Source organism: Scophthalmus maximus, chromosome 14, assembly GCF_022379125.1.
Source record: "Scophthalmus maximus strain ysfricsl-2021 chromosome 14, ASM2237912v1, whole genome shotgun sequence".
In the NCBI taxonomy this organism is placed as follows: Eukaryota; Metazoa; Chordata; class Actinopteri; order Pleuronectiformes; family Scophthalmidae; genus Scophthalmus; species Scophthalmus maximus.
This window is the reverse complement of record NC_061528.1, coordinates 5,981,683-6,000,906: the sequence shown is the minus strand read 5'-3', so window position 1 is coordinate 6,000,906 and position 19,224 is coordinate 5,981,683. Positions and strand designations below refer to the sequence as shown.

Genomic DNA, 19,224 nt, shown 5'->3' with positions numbered 1-19,224 from the left:
AAGACACTCTGCTCTCCTGGATATTGGGCTAATTTCAACAAATATGCCAACCGATTAAATCATAACAATCATCATAATCATCCTAGTCACAGTGATCATAATCGTCCGAGCAGCAGAAAACTCAAGACTGAGGAGTCTAGAACTTCTCAGTTAAGCCTATCAGAGCTTTGTACATCCTGTGCCGAAGGAAGTTATGAGAGAGAAATGTCAAAAAGGAAATTCTCTTTTTTTTTAGCTGTTTCTGTTGAAAAATATATTTCTGCCATAACCTCAAACCGGTGCCCTTGTTTGTTTGCTGCTTGTGAGGTGTTCATATGTGAGGTGGAGGATATGGAAATCAGCTCTGAAGCGCTGTTACGCTTTGGTATGTAGCCACAAAACATCATATTCTACTGTTTTTTCCCCTCCCTTGTGTATTCAGGTTACTCTTATTAATATTTACAGTTCCATCGCTGTGTGACACTGCTGATGTCAGCGATGTCGTTGCTTCGAGGTACCAGTATGAAAATGTGTGGTTATTAGAAGTAAGGCCAATAATTCACCACGCAGACTCCTCTCAGGTCACAAACACACAATTAGACTTGTCTCCTCACGTCAACCTTGTAAATTTGAACCAAACATGGCACGAGTGTGCGTTGACTGCACGGTGATCGCAGGCCTCCCCGGTGTTTTCTGACAGGCGGTCGGAATCAGATTGCATGAGTGTGTGAAAGAAACTTCTGTGGTTGATCGTTGTCTTCAGAAAGAAAAACAACAACTCTGGTTGTGTAACAACAAACCAAGTTTAGTTTTGAAATCATTTGGTTTCCTAGAATTTGACTTTTTGCAGACACGGAATTAAAACAAAAACATAAAATCTTATGTTTGGAATCTTTTTTACACCAATATGATCGCATTGTAAAAAGAAATACCCTTTTTGATTATAACTTCTTTTCATATTTTACTACACATTTTCACCTTCGCTCTGTTTTGGTTGCATTCGATGAGCTGTGCAGAGATTGAATTGTGGCCCGTGTCTCCTAAAAGAGCTATGAAATCCCCACCGACACACACTACAACAGTCAGCGCTTCAACCTCGTGATGATGCTTTCGCTTCCAAAAACAGAAAACTGCGTGTTGGCGCATGGACCCAAACAATGACAAACAACTGCACTGCGACTGTGTCAGAGTTCATGTGTCTGCAGTGACCTCTCGGGGGTCAGTGCCAACCAGCTCCACGCGCGGCAGAGGATGTGCCGCGATGAGTCGAGGCCGCAATTCCACTTAATGCTGCTATAAGAAATGTGTCGAAAACTCTACTTGCTCATCACGATTAATTATCATTCTTAATCATAACCCCCCACAGCTACTTGAAGAGTTTCGCCTGGTGTGTGCATTCGAAATGTCGAAATATCCCCATCATCATCCTCAACGCAGAACTTTTCAAATCATTCTGATGTAAAACCAGGCGCCTCTCTCTCGGATGGACAGTTCTCTCTTCTGGTCAGAGAGGGGTACTGCAGCTGGCAGTGATCAAATGTTTGCATTTGACGCCTGTTAAGACAGAGACTTTGTGTCGTGGCTTCAGTAAGTCGCAGGATGGCAGCGCTGGCTGCGCTGGCAGAAGAAAAATACTAAGACATCGCTGCAGAGAAATATTATGAGCCCGATAGATTATCTGCAACTGCGGCCAGCGACATGTTTGACTTCTGGAATAGAATGTTGTACAATTTTAAATCGCAGGGGAATTTTTGGGAGGCATGTTGACAATAATAGAAATACTGAACAACATCACAGATGTGTTTTCATAGGTTACTGCAATGTCCTGCAATAGAGCTCATGGCTTCAGCTCTTATCTGATGCCCTTGGATCCACGTCGAAGGCAGATCATATTTTGAGATGATACTTATAATATGTAAAGCTAATGGGAGGTCCTTTACAGTCTACCTAGCAGATTTCATCGGCTCTTCCCGTCCACTTTGCATGATTGAGACCCAAGGACGGGGTTATTTCTGTCACAGTCGTTCCACCGTGGACATTTAATGTATATTATTTTCTGTTATTGACTCATTTAGAGACATTTAGGGACGCATAAAAGAATAATTCACATCATTAGTTGTATTTACATGTTTTTTTTTAATATTCAGAGCCCCGACAAACAAATTGCAGAATAAAATCTAAATACACGGGTCTACTTTAAAACCCGTTCAACTCTGCTTCAGGACACTGTTAATGAATGCTACTCTCTACTCTACTTCTTGCAAGATCATAGGGTTAGCTTTTCCAGCAACCCAGGAAATGTTAAAAGGGTTCAATTTAAATATGTGACTCTGCGCTATAAACAGACAACCTGCACCTGTAACACACGCACACGCACACACACACACACACGCACACACACACACACACACACACACACACACACACGCACACACGCACACACACACACACACACACACACACACACACACACACACACACACACACACACACACACACACAGCAGCTCCACCACGAGACCCAGGAGGAATGAGGCCTTTGAGGGGGAGCAGGAAAGGTGGGTGAGGAAGTGGTGCTGCTATTTATCTGTACACTCCCACGCAGAAGTCAGATGTGGGTAGGAAAAGTGTAGATGCACAACTTGTTCTCATTTTGGCAAAGTTCTTTCTAAAATTGCGAAAATGCGTTACACACCGTGCGGGGGAATAACGTTTTTTGCTAGTAGGAGAGCAGGACTACTGACTTTTACACACGCTGCTGGATTCACATTTGTGGTTCTCTACATAAAGGAAGTAAAAGTTGCTGTTGCAGCACATCGATGCCCACAACCTTTGTTACACACACAGATAAAAAAAAAAAACGTAGCATAGTTTTCACACCACTGTCACTGAATGGCACACATGTGATCAAGACAGGAAAAACTATAAAGGCAGTAAGATACAGCATCATGTATAAGAAATGGGTGGGGGGCTTTTTTGGTTTTATTTTTCTGCATTTTAAAGGACATCTACTGCATCTGTGTACATAGATAAACAGAGATAACTGTCGGTCTTCTCTGTGAAAGCTATTGTTGGCACATTTCTCGTAAACTCAGCTGTGGTTTCGCTCAGGTGTTGCTGCTACTATTCTCAGCTGTCATTTTGGTGGAGGCGCCGGAAGTGTAAAGATAGTCCCTGAAGAGGCTCATCACCCGCCTCTTGTAGGTCTTGATGGCGAAGAAGTAGATGACTGGATCCAAGCAGCAGTTGAAGTTCATCATTGAAACTGTGATCTGCGGGGAGAGGACGGATCATGAAAAGGAAAAAAAGGATGGAGGACTTTTGCAAAATCAACAAAACTACAGCTCCTACCTGTAAGGAACTCTTGAAGGCCCTCAATTCTTCACAGGATGGCTGGTGGTTTATCTTCCTGGACATGAACTGCATGACGTTGAGGTGGTAAGGGCTGAAGCATGTGATGAAAGTGAGCAGGATGAGGAGGATAACGGTGTTGGCCCTGTGGTTCCTCGTCGATCGGCCGGTCACCGAGCTCTGCCTGGCCGCGGCCCGCAGCTTCAGGTTGATCTTGGCGTAGCAAGCCACGATGGCGACGAGCGGACACCAGAAGGAGATGGCACAGGCCAGGAGCAGGAGGTACGGGGTGAAGCGGGAGCCCTCGAAGTCAAAGTACTCCATGCAGGTCCGCCTCTCCTGGCGCTCGCGCAGCATGCTGCGGAACAGCAGGGGGGCCACCTCCAGGGAGACCAGAGCCCAGACCAGGCAGCAGACCCGGCGGACAACCCTCACACTCCGTAAACACTGCAGCTGGTGCGGATGCACCATGGCCAGATATCTGTCCAAGCTGATGCAGGTCATGAACCCAATACCTGGGTGGAAGCGTATTGGATGTGCAAGAGAGTTTATGCTGAACACATTTGGAGCAACCGGGCGAAACAAATGAAAAAGTCCACACATAATATTCAAAGGTGGAGATCATGAACACGAGGCTAGTGGGCTATGAGAAGATGTTTTCCCTAGTCCCATTCATTCCAATTTTTGTATGTCATTTACTAAGGAATAAAAACTGTTATCTTGTGTAACCATGGATGTCTTTTTTTCACACATACAGTGGCTCCGAATGGAAGAGTCAAGTCCTGATTTAGAGGTGGTTGCAGCTATGCAGCTAAAGACACAATCAAAGGTACGGTAGCGTATCAGCAACAGCAGCCCCTTGATATTACCTGCATAGGTATTTGCAAAGAAGAGGAGCGTGGTCAGTCTGCAGAGGAAGTCGCCAAAGGGCCAGTCAAAGTGACGGATGTAGTAGGTGATTCTGCCCGGCAACGCCAGTGTGAAGAGGGTGTCGGAGAGCGCGAGGTTGACCAGGTAGACGGAGGTGGAGTTGAACTTGTGCTTCCTCTGGCAGATCACGTAGAGGACCAAGGTGTTGCCGCACACGCTGATGACGAAAACCGCAGAGTAGAAAATGGGAAAGAGGACCACGGCGGCTCTCTGGTAGACGAACACATCGCAGCCGCTCCGGTTTGGAGCGTTTAAAGCTGAGACCTGGGTGATGTTATCAACAGCCATCCCACCTGTCGGCTTGAGAAAAAAAAAAGGGTCACACGTCGTGACATTATGTCACGCAGCAAAGAAGCGCGCACAGATCATCGCAGTCTGAGATACTTACGAGAAAGAGAGACGAAGGCCGAGTTAAGTTTCCTCCCGAAGCTGCCGAGTCGTCTGAGTTGTGGCTGTCAAGGGAGCCGCGATTCTTATAAATCCCTCTGAGAAAAGTCGCATGAGGAGTTGAGATCCCACCTCTCCTTTTTGACATCATGTGTCTGTCAAATGTTGTCCTGCTGTAACCCTCCTATTGTTCATTGATGCCCTGAGCACAGCAAGCTCTTTTTGAGCTTCGTGCATTGACACAAATGTACAAATAGACCCCCCAATTTTTTTTAACATATACTATGTTATCTAAATAAATATAATAAATAGGCAAAAATAACGTGTACATGTTTCATGAGAAAATATTGTGTTTTTACCTCAATTTTTTCACTTTTTTATCACATTGCTATATCCTCTCTTTAATCATCATTAGCTTGTCATTCAAAGAACTTCAAATAGCACGAACGAAAGCTGCTACAAAAATAGAATTTGATTGATTCGTGCAACGATTTCATTACATACGAATATTGCATATATATATATATATTAAATACTGTTTTATCTTGTCATATGTTCGATTGATGCTGTTGCTGACATGCACACACCAACTCACAGCCACAAGTTGTTCTTACTTAGGAGGATTTTGGACAATACTAACCAGAAAGAATGTCAACACTCTGTGTGTGTGTGTGTGTGTGTGTGTGTGTGTGTGTTTGTGTGTGTGTGTGTGTATGTGTGTGTGTGTGTGTGTGTGTGTGTTTGTGTGGGTGGGTGCGTGCAAGACAGAGATAGAGAGAGAATAAGACAGTATGGATTGTGTTCATGTGTCTTTTCTACATACTTATATTTTCTAATTCACTGTGGTTGCTGTTTAGCACATGCTCATGTGTGATGACATCCAAATAGTGATGATCTGGATTCAAACTCTGCTCCTACACAGGTTAAATGCACGGAATAAAAAAAAAGGCAAGTTGCTTTTGAAGGCGGCATCCAGAGTGTGATACCACAGTGGCTACAGTTCAAAACCCTTACATGTATTTGCACTCCTGCTTGCAATGGGCGCAGCATGTTATATGAGATAGGCTGAGGTTTTATAATTTCGTTCCTGCCGCTGAGGTTTCTCAAGTTTTTTGCTATGAGGCAGAGGTGAAGGCAGGGGAGGCAGGGCCGAGATGGAACTGATGGAAGATGTAGGAGGAAGTTGAAGTATATTGCTGGCACTTGTATAAAGGGAAAAAAAACAAAACCTGTCATGATGCTATGAGGAGTGGATGAATCACCAACAGTTTCAAGAATGTCACATCTTTTATCAAGCATATCTCAACCATCAAAAAACATTAACTACGTGAACAATGTCAACTGAAAAAAACCCCAATGTGTAGCGTTAGATTCTGAGAAAAGACGTGGTGGTTAAAATGTGGCAATACAAGTCTGCTTCTACAGCAAAGGATATTGCAGCAGCTTCAACAAACTTATTTGCATGTTGCAAACTGCTTAAATTGCAGCCTGAAAATTACAATGACAATATTTTACTATCTACAGCTCCCAAAAAGTTACTAACTGAATACCGACCGTGTACAAGGACGGAAGAACATGGTAAAGAGCAGGGTAGAACATGTACGTTCAAGGGAAACATAGAAATAAAGTACTCTCTTACCAAGTACAGGTTAAATAATTACAGGGCACAAGACAGAAGCTTTCATAAATAGGTTTTGTCATGAAAAGGAACTAACAAATGACAAATATAACAGCCACAGAAAGATTTTCCTCCATGATAATGATTCACAGTAAAAGAACACTAGGTAATGCACAACCTAAATGGTGCTGCATGGCGGTGCAGCGGTCAGCGCTGTCACCTCACAGGAGAAAGGTCCTTCAGTCGAATCCCAGCTCAAACCAACCAGGGTCTTCTCCGTGTGGAGTTCGCATGTTCTCCCCGCGTCTGCGTGGGTTTTTCTCCCCGGCTTCCTCCCACGGTCCAAACACATGCAGATTGGAGTTTTACGTTACCCTGCGGTAAGTTGGCGACCTGTCCAGGGGGCACCCCGCCTCTCGCCCAATCTCAGCTGGGATTGGCTCTACGTCCCCCTGCCACCCATTAAAGGATAAAGCGGTATAGATGGATGGATGGATGGATGGACAACCCTACATGGCCTCTAGCGTTGAAAGAGTCTAACTTTTTGGATGGGAGGATTCTAGCTGTGTTGTTAGTGAGCGCCATGCCGGAGACCCAAGGCTGGATGGATGTGTCACAATTTGTTTAGTCCATTGACTTTTATTGTAATGCTAGACATTATGGACAAAAGGAAGCGCTCAAGATTTCTCACTGACAAAGAAGATAATAAATGAAAAAAATAAAAGCGATGATGCTTTAATGTTATTATCACTTAATCATTTCACACAACACACGTTCCGGTGGTACGTTGACGTGAAGGAGTGTACGACCGGCAGCCGGGTTTGTTTTGCCAGGCTCACAGTCTGGGTACAGTGGCGGAGCACTGGCTACAGTGGCTCATCGCCGTTGCACGCCAAAGCCTCCCAGGTTGGTGTAATTGAAATGGATGGCTGCTGGAAAGGCAAAAGGTCAGTAATTGTCACCAGTCAAATGTGGTTATAACACCGCTCGCTTGGGTCACAATAAGGCCTTCACGGAGACGGTGTCACCTGCGGGTTAGGAGCCTGCTGCACTTCGGGCCTTGCATTTCATGCTCCATTAATTTTTGTGCACCGAGTTAAACATCTCGTCCCGTCTGACCGGTGTGCCGGGAAAAGGAAAAGACAGTTGTTTGTTGAGCGCTCGCTGGGCGTCCTCAGGCTCTCTCAGCGTTGAATACGGCAGGAGCGCAGGGGGACATGGAAAGAAGGCGATGATCACTTCTGCTCATGTTTACCCTACCACCACCCCCCCCCCCCCCGCCCCCATGTCCAGCAATGTCCACCCATGTAGTGGACTCAATCTGTGAATATCATCCTGTTTTAAAGAGTCAAAACAGTAAAGAGCATTATACGTCTTCATGACAGCAGTCGAGTTCATACTGCACATCCCACCGGCACCGGGGAGAGTTGGAATGGCACACATGGCTGTGTGTGGTAGTGTGTTTGTAGTTTTCTGGGTTGACGGCTGTGTGACATGAAAGGTCTTAGGAAATTGAAAGTGACGACCCAGCGTGGAACATGCATGGAAGTCACTTCTCAGAAATGTGACCTTTTTCTGGTTGTTGAGTCAGGGGTGGGCTAAAAAAAAGAAAAGAAAAAAAGGTGGGTGGGTGGATGGATGGAGGAGAAGGAGGGGGAACAAACTGATTTCAGGAGAATTATACAATCTTCAATGGTGCGGCTGCAGAAACACCCCAGAAGGCATATCGTTTTAAAAGGCACCCTCATGGTGGTGGGACACCAGCGGTGTGTTGGTGAGACAAACTGAGGATGACTTCTGGTGTCCACAACGTGTGTGGAATAGCCAGCGTGGGCCCACAAATAGTGCCTGACCAAATTTGAGATGTGTTTTTGCTGCCAAAATGAATTGTGTATGAAACTTCCCCCACGCAGTTTGGATTTGAGTCTAGTTCATCGGGTCAACTTCACCTGCGCTGCCATCGACCCACTCAGCAGCAAAATAAAAGCAGCGATAGTGATGAGCACTGATGGACAATGATCTTTTAGTAGTATTTTTGTATATTATATTCATATATATGAATATATATACTTATTTATGTACAGATATATATATATATATATAGGGAGAGGGAGTTAACTGCTATAAAACATAACGCCACTAGAGGGTGTGCAATGATTACAAATGAAAAACAGAAAAATTATCCAGCACTCAAGAGTGAGGAAATTCATTTGAGCAAAAATGTTTCAGGGTTGTTGTTTTAAAAAAAATCCAAAACATTTTACATCCATGTGTTACATTTTTGCATCATGCAATTTTTCAAGTCAGTTCAGCAATAGCAAAATTGCATCTGTGTGTGAGTGTGTGTGTGTGTGTGTGTGTGTGTGTGTGTGTGTGTGTGTGTGTGTGTGTGTGTGTGTGTGTAGTGAGTATGTACACGGCTGGACATACCGCAGGGGACTCCTGCATTGTCAGGGGGCCTCATGTGGCTCGTGTCTGTTCTCATCATCACCATCACCACCGGCTCCTCCACCACCCCACACCCCCCGATGCACCAGCCGCCGCCGCCGCCGCCGCCTGCCCTGCTCATGGCCTGTCCCTTGCTCCACCACGCTCGCGTGAAGACTCTGCCGTTCACACTTTGCTTCACGCTTGTCACCGTTACCAGTGATGAGCTACTTGTTGTTTTGCAGCTAACACCTTTGAGCCCCATTTTGCACCGCTGCTCCACCCTGCATGCCTCATTTGGTACATCATATATGTGAAAGTATAAAAAAAAAGAGTGCAATGACACGAAGGAGGGGGGGACTGGGCGAGTGTGAAGACGCATCATTATATGTTGTCACAGTTGTCTGTGGACAGTATCTTAAAGGTTGCATGTTCGGCCTTTCATTCCATAAATAGTTGCTCATGTGTCTGGCTGGTTTGTGAACAACACGCACCAGCTCAGTGGGCCCGGTGTCCTTTTGAACTCTCCATGACTTCACACCCAATGACCGTGCCGTGACTTCCATCCTTCTCCTGCATTGAAGAACATCTCAGGCTACGTAAACTCATCAGTGTAATGGGCTCATCACGCACGCAGACACCTCACAGGAGCGCCCACAGATGGTGAGCTCTGATTGCCCATAAAAGATAGAGTTCGGCGACTTTTACTGTTCTGATCATTGGTGCCAGAAGCATCGTGTTTCCAGCGCCTCAGAAGGTGCTCCTGGGTTCGGGGCATTTTATCAAAAAAAAAAACAACGGGACAGGAAACAAAGCTTTGTTGTAACTTCAGACAAAAACAAAAAGGCTCAGTGAAACACACATCATTCGAAGCACCCGTCTCAACACAAAGCAGTACAGTGAAAACATGAAGAGCAGTGTTTTTACAAATATCCTTTCAAAGCCTTGTGGTGTCAAAAAAAAAATGTTTTTAATTTTGCCTTTGCTTTCAGAAGAAGTATGAGTACAGCAGGTGTGCTACACATCACGTATTTCCTCTGAGCCAACAGGACAACAGAACAAAACATGGACATAGAGAAAGACGGTATACTCGATGCAGCACTCTGCTACTCTAGGTGAGCTGTGAGCTAATGTACGGGCACTTTTTACTTGATTCACATCCACAGCGCTACAGTAGCTAGGAATTTTAGGTGTGAAACAAAACATTTTAAACGGTAAAACAAAATGAACTGTAATGCTACGTGCACGGGTAGTTTACGGTGCTTTCCAAATAAGTGAACTACTAAGACTACACATGCAGCATTTTGAGTTTTAAGTCCAGATATTAATCTTACTGAGAAAAACACACACACACACACACACACACACACATATATATATATATATACATGGATGTAAAAACATGCACATACTGACACACTAAATACAAATCATCAACTTCATCAGTTTTAGATTGATTATTGAAAAATAATGTGCTGCTTTATTGATTGTCCTGTCAACTCGCCCCCTCCAAAGGTGAACCAGAGGTCAGAAGTCAGTGCAGCACCCCTGTGGCTGTCAGGCATTCAGTGTGGGTTCAGGGACTAGCAGGTTTTCAGGGGAACCTGCTATGACAGCTTCTGAAACCAGTGGACCAGGAGGTTTCACAAAACTGTCCTGTCGTGGTAGTGTCGTTCGGGGTGTTCACTTTTTTTCTGCCGAAATTAAGATTCTGCTTTTAGAATCTGGAAGAGAAAAAAAAAATAGAAATCCAAATAATCCTTCCTGGTCTAGGCTCTGACCTTTGGCCTTTGCTGTTTTCCATGGCCTTTGTTTCACCCTTTGTATTGTCCTCAAGCTTTTTGTTAATGTTAATGTTTCACTGTATATATATGACTTCTGTTCCTCCGTGTGCTTTGCAGCTGTCTGTTTTGAATGGGTGATGCGTACATCTTCAAACCAGATGAATGTTCAACCCTGTTTTCGCACTTGTCGAAGCTTAAAGTGCCGCAAATTTGTCAACACGTTGCTTCGTGACCACAGTGTGTAAAGATCAAACCTCGTGAACATAAGGTCAAACAATGGCTGTCCCAACAACTGATGTGTTTGGTCACTGTTCCCCTTCACTGATGTTACCCCAATATGTACGTACTGCACTTAAACAAAGCCCGTATTCATCTGTGGCCAGTGACTCGGGCTGCGTTTGAAGACGCGGCCTTGTCCCGCAGTCCGTGCCGTGGCAGGTTTTTCAGGTCATCCGAGGCGACGTGCATACTTTGAATGTCATCTCTGCCGCCGCATTATTGTTTTATTCACAGGGCATGGACTAATTATTTCAGCAGCTCTCTTCATCGGGGAGCAGACTGACAGTTGCCGTCATCGGAGTGATCAGTCTGTTTTCTCGGACTCGGCCGCGGCTATTTGATGTATATTAACAATAATTGGTGCCACCGCCACAATGATGTTTAGTAAACCTTTGTGCTATTTTCCAGGAGGGTGCCCACGAGGAATTCATGTGTAGCTGCTTGGTCGGCGGAGACGCCCCCAGAGTCAGGACAGATGGGAGGACCGCTGTCCTCCGCGGATCAGAGACACCACGACCCTAATCATCATTATCACCTTAAAGGACATACAGTCTGTCTCAGTGTCTCGTTGTCTCCTCTGATCTACCCACAGCCTCATATCCACCTCATACACTCCAGTTTTATTACTGTGACATTTCAGATATTGAATTAAACACAATGCGGCATTTCTTATCATAAACGATTGTAAGAAACTATGGGGTGTCATCTGAGTTACGAATTTACCCATCATGTAAATGTGATGTGCACGAGTCATATTCATCAACACAATAGGTGTAATGACTATGAAGGCCATAAAAAATATTTTATTAAGGGAAATGTGTTTTTTTGTATAATAAATTGTATGATTTGTTTACAATTGCAAACAAACAAATGCTGGTAAATTCAAATAGAGGTGTTATGGAAACATTTATGAATACATGATTAACAGGAGTCTCAGAAGACATATGCCAGACAAATATTATGGCACTTTTATCCATTAAAAAAAGTTCTCATAATGCAGTTGTACCTTAGTCGTCTAACTTTATTTTTTTCTGCTTCTTGTCAACCATATCAATTCTCGTCACGCTTGGTCACTCTAGGTGGATGACAAGTCACGACTCAAAATGGGTTTGTGTTTGTTGTCGTGTTTGTTTCTGTGGTTTTCGAGAACGAGGGTTCCATCCTAATCTGCCAGCCGCGGCTGATGCAGCGAGGTGTCTCGGGTTCCAGCATCTCGCAGTGACTCCAGCAGGTTTTGAGTCTGCCAGATTCTACAAGTGAATGAGAGGCAGATGTGTGGTGACAGCGCAACGCTCATTAGGCCGAATCAGTGTCACACTGTGACAACTGGCCAAGTTGAGGCTTCTCTCGTCACTCAGTGCTCACTCCACTCAGGCGAGGACCAGCCTCCGACTCTCTGAGACCTCATTTAAAACTATTAACTGTTCTGGCTCCTCTATTTTGCCAAAAACAGGACCCTTTCCGTAAGGTCAGGTGTCTGCCACGCTGATAAACTCTGATAATCTCTCCAGCCAAAAAAACCCCATTCCTCTAAATCTTTAACCGACTCCTTCACCTATGATCCCAGTGGTATCCCTGACGCTGACCACTGGTCAACCCCTGCCCCCTCAATCTCAGCTGCCTGGTCACCGCTGGCCCCTCGGGGGCCTCCGTCCCTCGGCTGAAGTTGTTATATCTATTTCAGTCCACTAGAGACCAGGCAGCCGCCACCGTGGCTCCAGAGAATTCCCCGTCCAGCGATTAGGGATGGTAGCACTCCGTTCATATGCTTTAGCATCTCCTGTGTCCAAACTGCTTAGCATCTGACGGGTCGCTCTAAGCCATTAAGGCCAGTTTGCAATTATAGATGTGTGGCTGCTGGACACAGAAACAGATGTGCTTTGATCTATTTACGGTACGGTGGATGTGTGTGTGTGTGTGGGGGGGGGGGGGTTCATAACAGCTTATTTTCTTGCGTGGGTCAAATCACGCACCTCTGACATCCCTTGTCTCTCAGTTCACTTGACATGCACTTGTGTTTTTCAATCACGGAAAAAGTTTTGTGATGAATGGGCATAAAGGAGAGAACAGCGATAGCAGCTGCTCTGTGTGTGTGTGTGTGTGTGTGTGTAGACGTACGTGTCAGCACACATACATGATCGAGCACGTGTGTGAACGCCCTGCCCGTGTGTTTGTGCCTTTAATATGCATGTGCCAACCACGACCAAGCATGTGCGGAAGTAAGAGCTTGTTGAATGGAAATTCCGGTAATCCTGTTGCACCAAAAAAAAGGGAACCAATTCAGGCCCCATCTGCTCGAGCACCTAAATTCACCAAGGGGCAAAAGAGTTAATGTTGTAGTACATTTTTAACGCCTTGTCTCCTTCCCCCCCCCCCCCCCGCTCAACTTGAAGTGCTTTGGGTGGTGAAAAATGGAAAACAAATGTTCCGTTGACAGCTTTCCTATGCCCAGGGTGTGTGAGTATTTATATCATAAAGGTGCCAACACACCCTGGATTTACAGGCTGACCATCGCTGGGGGGGGGGGGGGGGGGGGGGGGGGGGGATTGGTCATCCTTTAGCTCATTCTGGTAATGACTAGATCAGAGGTGACTAGGCCTTGATAAGCCTGTGAGAAATTAGCTCACGACTAACTAAGTCTGCTGTGGTGTGAAGTTCATATTAACCGCAACAGAATTTAGCTTGATAATACAAGTAGCCTGCATCAATACCGAGGTCGTGGCAGGACATAGTGCAGCTCCTGTGCTGATTGAGGCTCAGCGATAACGGGACTCCACCCAAAGTTTTGAGTGGGGTACGCCTCGGTAATATTCAGCTCCGCTGCCTTTTTTCTTCCTTGTCACTTGTCTTATTGTCGCCACTTTGCTTGTATTAAAAATTCACGGGTCACTTAGCGCTTGCCTCCAGTGTACGGCACGCCCGCGCGCTAACTAGTCAAATGTGACCACTTTTCGCAGCGGCAAATGCGATTTCATAATGTTTATGGTGTCAGCGGCGGAGCCTGATGGGGAAATGGTAATAACTCCACGCTGCCAACATGAATAATGAATGAACTCATATCATTTCATAAATCAGATGGGATTCGGCAACATATGGAAATAAGATTTTCTCGCTGCTGAGTTTCGGTGTAAAGACGATAAACACTGGATTTCAAACAGCTGTTACTGCTGTAATACTTCCCGTCCTATACGATAGCCTGCAGCACGCCATGAGAACACTGTCTGCTGTACCATCAGAGAGGTGCGACGGGGTGCACAGGGGGAGATCAACGTTGACGTCGCGCTGCAAGCAGCTCTGTCCTGAGGTGAACCGAGTGTACACAGCTTTAGGTCCTCTCTGATGTAGGTGTTCCCTCGGTCGGCCAGCGTTGTGTTACGAGGCCACCGTCCCACTGTGCTTGTTCCTGCACGTCAGTGTGCTGAGAGGAGTTCTACGGGAACAGCCATCCATGAACTCACGTCCAGCAAACCACTCGCATTGGGCTCCCAGACCCTGAAAATTCAAATAGCTTGGGCTCATATTTTATCGATGGAATAAAATCAAAGTCAATGTGTACATTTATTGTTTAAAATTTCCAGACAATCAGTGAACAGCAAAAGCTCAGTCCGCCAGCAACATAACAGACGCCCAAGATGTTAATATTCTGAGGTCTGGCTGGACCTGCTCATTAATTCAGTTAAATGAAGTGAGAGAGGGGGAATCAGAGTGAACCGAACAGGAAAAAAGCCCTTAAAACCATTTCCTCTGATTTGGGTAACATGCAGAAAACTCAGAGGCACCGTATTTGTCTTCCCTTCTCTTGTTCCCGGCTCTCCTGGCACCGTGAATTGGTATTCATCTTGTTTTTCTCACTTTGGTCTTTCTTTGCATAGCTCCTTTCCCCTCTCTCTCTCTCCCTCTCTCTGATTCTCTCATGATTACTGGGTCAGTAACCGGGTGGATTGGGTCAGGGGGCTCAGTCGGGTTTTGTCCACCAGCTTCGGGCTGTAAAGGTTAATGCCTCCTGACACTCTCAGCTCCATCAGTCCCGGCCGCATCATTCTAGTAATGCAGAAGTCATCGGGGCCTGGGATTGCGTGAGGGCTCTCATCTGGAAACCCAGACAACCTTAACCTCATTGAATTCCTGTTGAAGAATGCAAAAAGAAATAATTATTGGATTAAGCTACTTCGTCTTATTGGATTACACCTTATTGTCTGGGACTAATGTGTTTTTTGGAGAAATCTCTGAAAATGTTTCCACATCAGATCAAGGTATTGCAGAAGAGAGATAAAGAATATTCCAATACATTTGCTCACGTTAAAGTCCGTAAACATACACTACTGAGCCAGTTAAAGGGATGTTGTAATTTCTGTTCAGGGGCCAAAGTTTAATCTGGATTGTGTGGCCTCTTTAGCTGGTGTGCTGGTCTTTTCCAACCATACTCCACTTCCTTTACAGGCACTCAACTGAATTGTTGCTTAACCTGCGCAGTGACCCTGCCACATGCTATCTTCGTCCCTCTACCCCAGATCCACCAGCGCACTATTGCCCTCGTAGGCGAGGATTTTGCAAAGCGTCAACCAGAGACACGGACTTGTGAAGAGAAACCTATAAACCTTGTGTTGGGGCAGAGAAAAAAAAAAAAAAGTCAGCACCAGTGCTTACTCATCTGTTAAAAACGGAGTGATCTGCAAAGTTTGTATGAGAGGGTTTTTGACGGTGCCCTGCTGCTTTGTCAGTGCAGCACATGCTGCAGGCACTGGCATCCCCTATTGCCTTCCAGGTCATTGGCCAGGCCCAGCAGGCGGTGGGCTTCTAGCCCCATGACACGTCCCTGATTCACAGCTGGATCCGTAACAAGGTATCATAGCAAATGAGTCGGTAAAACATCACTGGTTTGAAGAGCGTGAAAAATTGTCATGATATCATTTGTAATTCCTGATCTGGACTGCCGTTGGTAGGAGAAGGCGCAGTAGAGAGGGAGAGAGAGCGAGATCTGGTAATGAAGGGGGTTTTATTCCTCTTCACCATCCCCACCAGCCTCGGCCCCCTCTACTCCCCACCACCCCACGGCCTCACCCCCAATCTGATGCCCGAGGGGGGAAATCCAAGGTAATGTAAGGAGGCAATAATTAAACATCTCGTGATCCTCAGCCAAGTGGCTCATAGGTGTTGCACCCTTAACATGAGGGCTTTATGACACATTGTCCCGTTCTTGACTGTGGATCTTGCTCTTCATTGCACATGACTCATGAGCGGTCGGGAAGTGTCAGATTGGGCCTGTCCTGGCGCGTTGCAGCGATGGTGATGATGTTTGGGGAGGGAGTATACAGGATATGTACGGAGTTAGTCAGATGTCGTCAGGATCCAAGCACCGTCGCATTGGAAGTAATACAGCTCGTAAACATGCAATGAAGAGCAGGGTTCTTTTGACAATTTGTTTTTACAAAATAAAAGCTAAAGTATGAATATAAAGTAAATTGTATCAATTGTAATCTCATTATGATGAGCAATCGTACACTCAATCGTAGACATTATTTTTTTTTTTTGCTGTCTAAAATAGTTTACAAGGTAAAAATTTAAAAAACTTAAGTTATCTGAAACCATTGGACACATTGTGTCATTGTCTTTAACAAAAATCTTTATTATATGTGTACAGTCAATTCCTAATATTTTAGATTGAATTTTTTTTAACTCTTATTTATTGTGTAATAATAATCCAGACAGAAAATGAAGGTGCTATCATAAAAAAGTGTATATACACATAATGTATTATGTAATAAAATTAGTAGATTAAACCCTTGTGATCTTTAACCTTTCTGCGCCGAAAGTACAGTCGACTGTGAGGCCATGTGCAAGTTTGATGGATGCAAAGAATGGACAAACATCAGCTCCCTCTAAAACCACAATGGAGACCTTGGATCTAAATGTCATGGTTTCATAACGGATACACTGACATTTGTGTGATGGGATTTAGCCATGGGTTAATATAGCCATTGCTGGCACACCGCATTGATGTCCATCTCACTCGGGCTGTGAAGTCTATCTCACCATTTTTTTTGTGTTTTTTTGGTGCCCTCACAAAGGTTTCTTTCAAACGGATGAATTTGATTCTATGCTGGTTAAAGCCAATTATTTTAACAGAAAAAAAAGATGTTTGATATGTAGGTTTGTTTTATATGATGCTAATGCGCCTCAGGAGCTGTTCAGATCATTCTTTTTTCGGTGAGTGTTGGGCCGCGGGTGGGGGCTGTTCAGGAAGGCAGGCGATCAGCATTAAAATCAGAGCCATGTAAATCTAATCAATTATACAGTTTTTCAGATAAAATGTTGGTAAATCAAAACACATTTTCCAAAAGTCACAGTATAATGAGAAATTTAAATTGGAAACAGAAACCATTTGTTTATTATAAATGCCAGGGTAAGGTGGTGACTTGCCATCCATAAATTTCGTTATCCTTTCATATTCCTTTTATCTATGACTACAGCTTTGGCACTCGTTCAAGATTTTAATGAACCCAGACTTCTGAGGCATCAAGGCCTAGTGATGCATTGTCCATTTGGATCAGGGAGTACAGAGGGGGGACAAAGGCAAAAGGCCTGTGCCTTTGACATAATATTTTAAATTCTATTGGCTTACAGGGGGGTCATTAGGTGACTGCAACATTTAACAACATAACAGATTGACAAGAATAAACACATATTCAGCATACATTTGGAATTAAAAACCAGACTGTGTCTGTGTGTGCGTGTGTGCGTGTGCGTGTTTGTATGTGCGTGTGGCAAGGGGCGACTGGAATCAAAAAATAATTTTCTGTGCTTTATGAGGACACAGAGAACCCCCCTGCTCTGGCGCGACCTGGTGTCGGCTGCTTTCTTGGGCTCAGAGGTTCCTAGGGGAGACCAGAATGGAAGTTGAGCATCTTGCTGTGATCCAAAGAAAGTGTGCCAAATGCTATCAAAACTGGATTAGTAGACAACAATTGTGTTCGATGAACAGAAGGGGGAGGGAACAATGTAGTTTCCAAGTAACCCATGGATGGAATTTTTCGACTCCATTGCATTTTTTTTTATTCCATGTATGAATTGATGTCCACATAAGCTCCCTTTGTTTAGGGGGAAAGTCTATATTGAAAAAGTCCATGCTTTCTTACCTGATCATGGAGAAGCAGCAAGCACACACAGACATATTTCTAACTTACTGTCTACAAACCAGTGACCTCTTTATATGTGTAGGTCATTTCAGATATTATGCTCCATAAGGATCACTCACGTCTCTTTTAGTTGAGATGAAATATGTTTTTCATGTGTTGGTTCTTTGGAAGAGAGAAGGAAGAATGTCTATTAAGAGTAACGCTTGTCCAATAAAAATTGCCCTGGACTGTAAATAATACCAAATAGTCACATTAGTGGTTCCAACATTTTTGTCTTGTGACACTTAAAAGTGACATTACAGGTTGCGAGCACTTCAACCACAAAGACAGATGTTTCCCTTCTCAGATAGTTTTAAATTAAGCATTTTTAAAAGCCATTCTTCAGTAATTCAAAATGAAGACCAAAAACTTGTTAAGTACAACCCCATGTATTTACCCTGTGATCCCAGAAACACTGCGTTAAACTTACAGGTATATTTCGAAGTGAGGAAATTACAGTTTCTTTAATTGACTATTGACTGAGATTTCGTTTAATTTGATCTGTAATGTCAATGTCAAGGCAGCGAGAACAACAAATGTCATCATGGACTTAACACTTTTCCTCTTTTATTTTTAATACTCAAGGTCATGCCACCAAATACCTTTGACTCCACAACACACTTCACAAAGTACGGCCAAGTCCGGCAGCACATGCACATTTAAATACACCCTCCTCCGAATGCTGACATTTGGAGCAAATCCCCTGCTGACTTAATCATGGCAAATATTGCGTGTCATTTGTGCACCACACTTGGACCTGGCTGATGGTAGTGGTAGTAATTCACCACTGCTGTGAGAGGGAGCCCCTGGGGTGACGTGCCTTGTGCTCAAATCTCCCTTCTCTCTCTTCTCTCCTTTGATTTCCTCCCCGTTCTCTCTCTCTCTCTCTCTCTTTCGCTCTCTCTGTCGCAAGCTTCCGCCTGTCCCCGTCCCTTCTGTCTCGTGGAGCAGAAGGACACCAGCGTCATTGTAGACAGAGGCCATCTGTGACACCCCCCCAAAAAAGAAGGAAAAAAAATCTCTAGAATAAAGCAACCACACAGATATAGTAATTTTAGCTTTTATTTTATGGAATTTCTATTAATTCTTTTGAATTATCTTTTGAAATAAATAAATCACAGTGTATCATTACACTTGTTTTACCCCTTTCCCCTCCTTCCTCTCACTGCACCACCGCCCCTCTGCTTCTCTCTTCTGTTTACCTTCCCATGTGCTTGGAAGTCTCCTGCCAGAGCCCGCCCCCTTTTTCCTCCACGCGCTGACCAATGACACGGCTCGGTTTGGGAAATCGGGAA

The 19,224-nt window shown here is 44.6% G+C and overlaps 2 protein-coding genes across 4 annotated transcripts in view; one reads left to right on the top strand and one right to left on the bottom strand.

Moving 5' to 3' along the window:
- The window catches only part of dachd (dachshund d), a 138,556-nt gene extending 127,350 nt beyond the window's left edge, over positions 1 to 11,206 (top strand). For both annotated transcript variants that reach the window (XM_047337255.1, XM_047337253.1), the window contains exon 13: positions 11,163 to 11,206. In XM_047337255.1, the coding sequence (XP_047193211.1) occupies positions 11,163 to 11,191 (29 nt within the window). In that variant the 3' untranslated portion in view covers positions 11,192 to 11,206. The remainder of the gene's footprint in view (positions 1 to 11,162) is intronic.
- On the bottom strand, positions 2,096 to 4,809 carry si:ch211-184m13.4 (uncharacterized protein LOC798560 homolog). Of its 2 annotated transcripts, XM_035650975.2 has the most exons (4): positions 4,648 to 4,809; positions 4,199 to 4,559; positions 3,330 to 3,844; positions 2,096 to 3,250 (listed from the first exon to the last, which is right to left on the bottom strand). In XM_035650975.2, the coding sequence occupies exons 1-4, from the start codon at positions 4,795 to 4,797 to the stop codon at positions 3,086 to 3,088; spliced, it is 1,191 nt and encodes a 396-aa protein (XP_035506868.1). In that variant the 5' UTR covers positions 4,798 to 4,809; the 3' UTR covers positions 2,096 to 3,085. The 2 variants fall into 2 exon arrangements, with proteins under 2 accessions (XP_035506868.1, XP_035506867.1); XM_035650974.2 differs by having other exon boundaries at positions 2,096 to 3,844.
- Positions 11,207 to 19,224: the final 8,018 nt, after the last annotated feature.

Bases quoted from the DNA above. Each gene is read 5' to 3' on its own strand.
- si:ch211-184m13.4 (XM_035650974.2), bottom strand. From the start codon at position 4,797: ATGATGTCAAAAAGGAGAGGTGGGATCTCAACTCCTCATGCGACTTTT. The intron at 4,560-4,647 runs GTAAGTATCTCA...TTTTTTCTCAAG, and splicing joins GGCCTTCGTCTCTCTTTCTC to CCGACAGGTGGGATGGCTGT. The intron at 3,845-4,198 runs GTAATATCAAGG...GCTTCCACCCAG, and splicing joins CTTTGCAAATACCTATGCAG to GTATTGGGTTCATGACCTGC.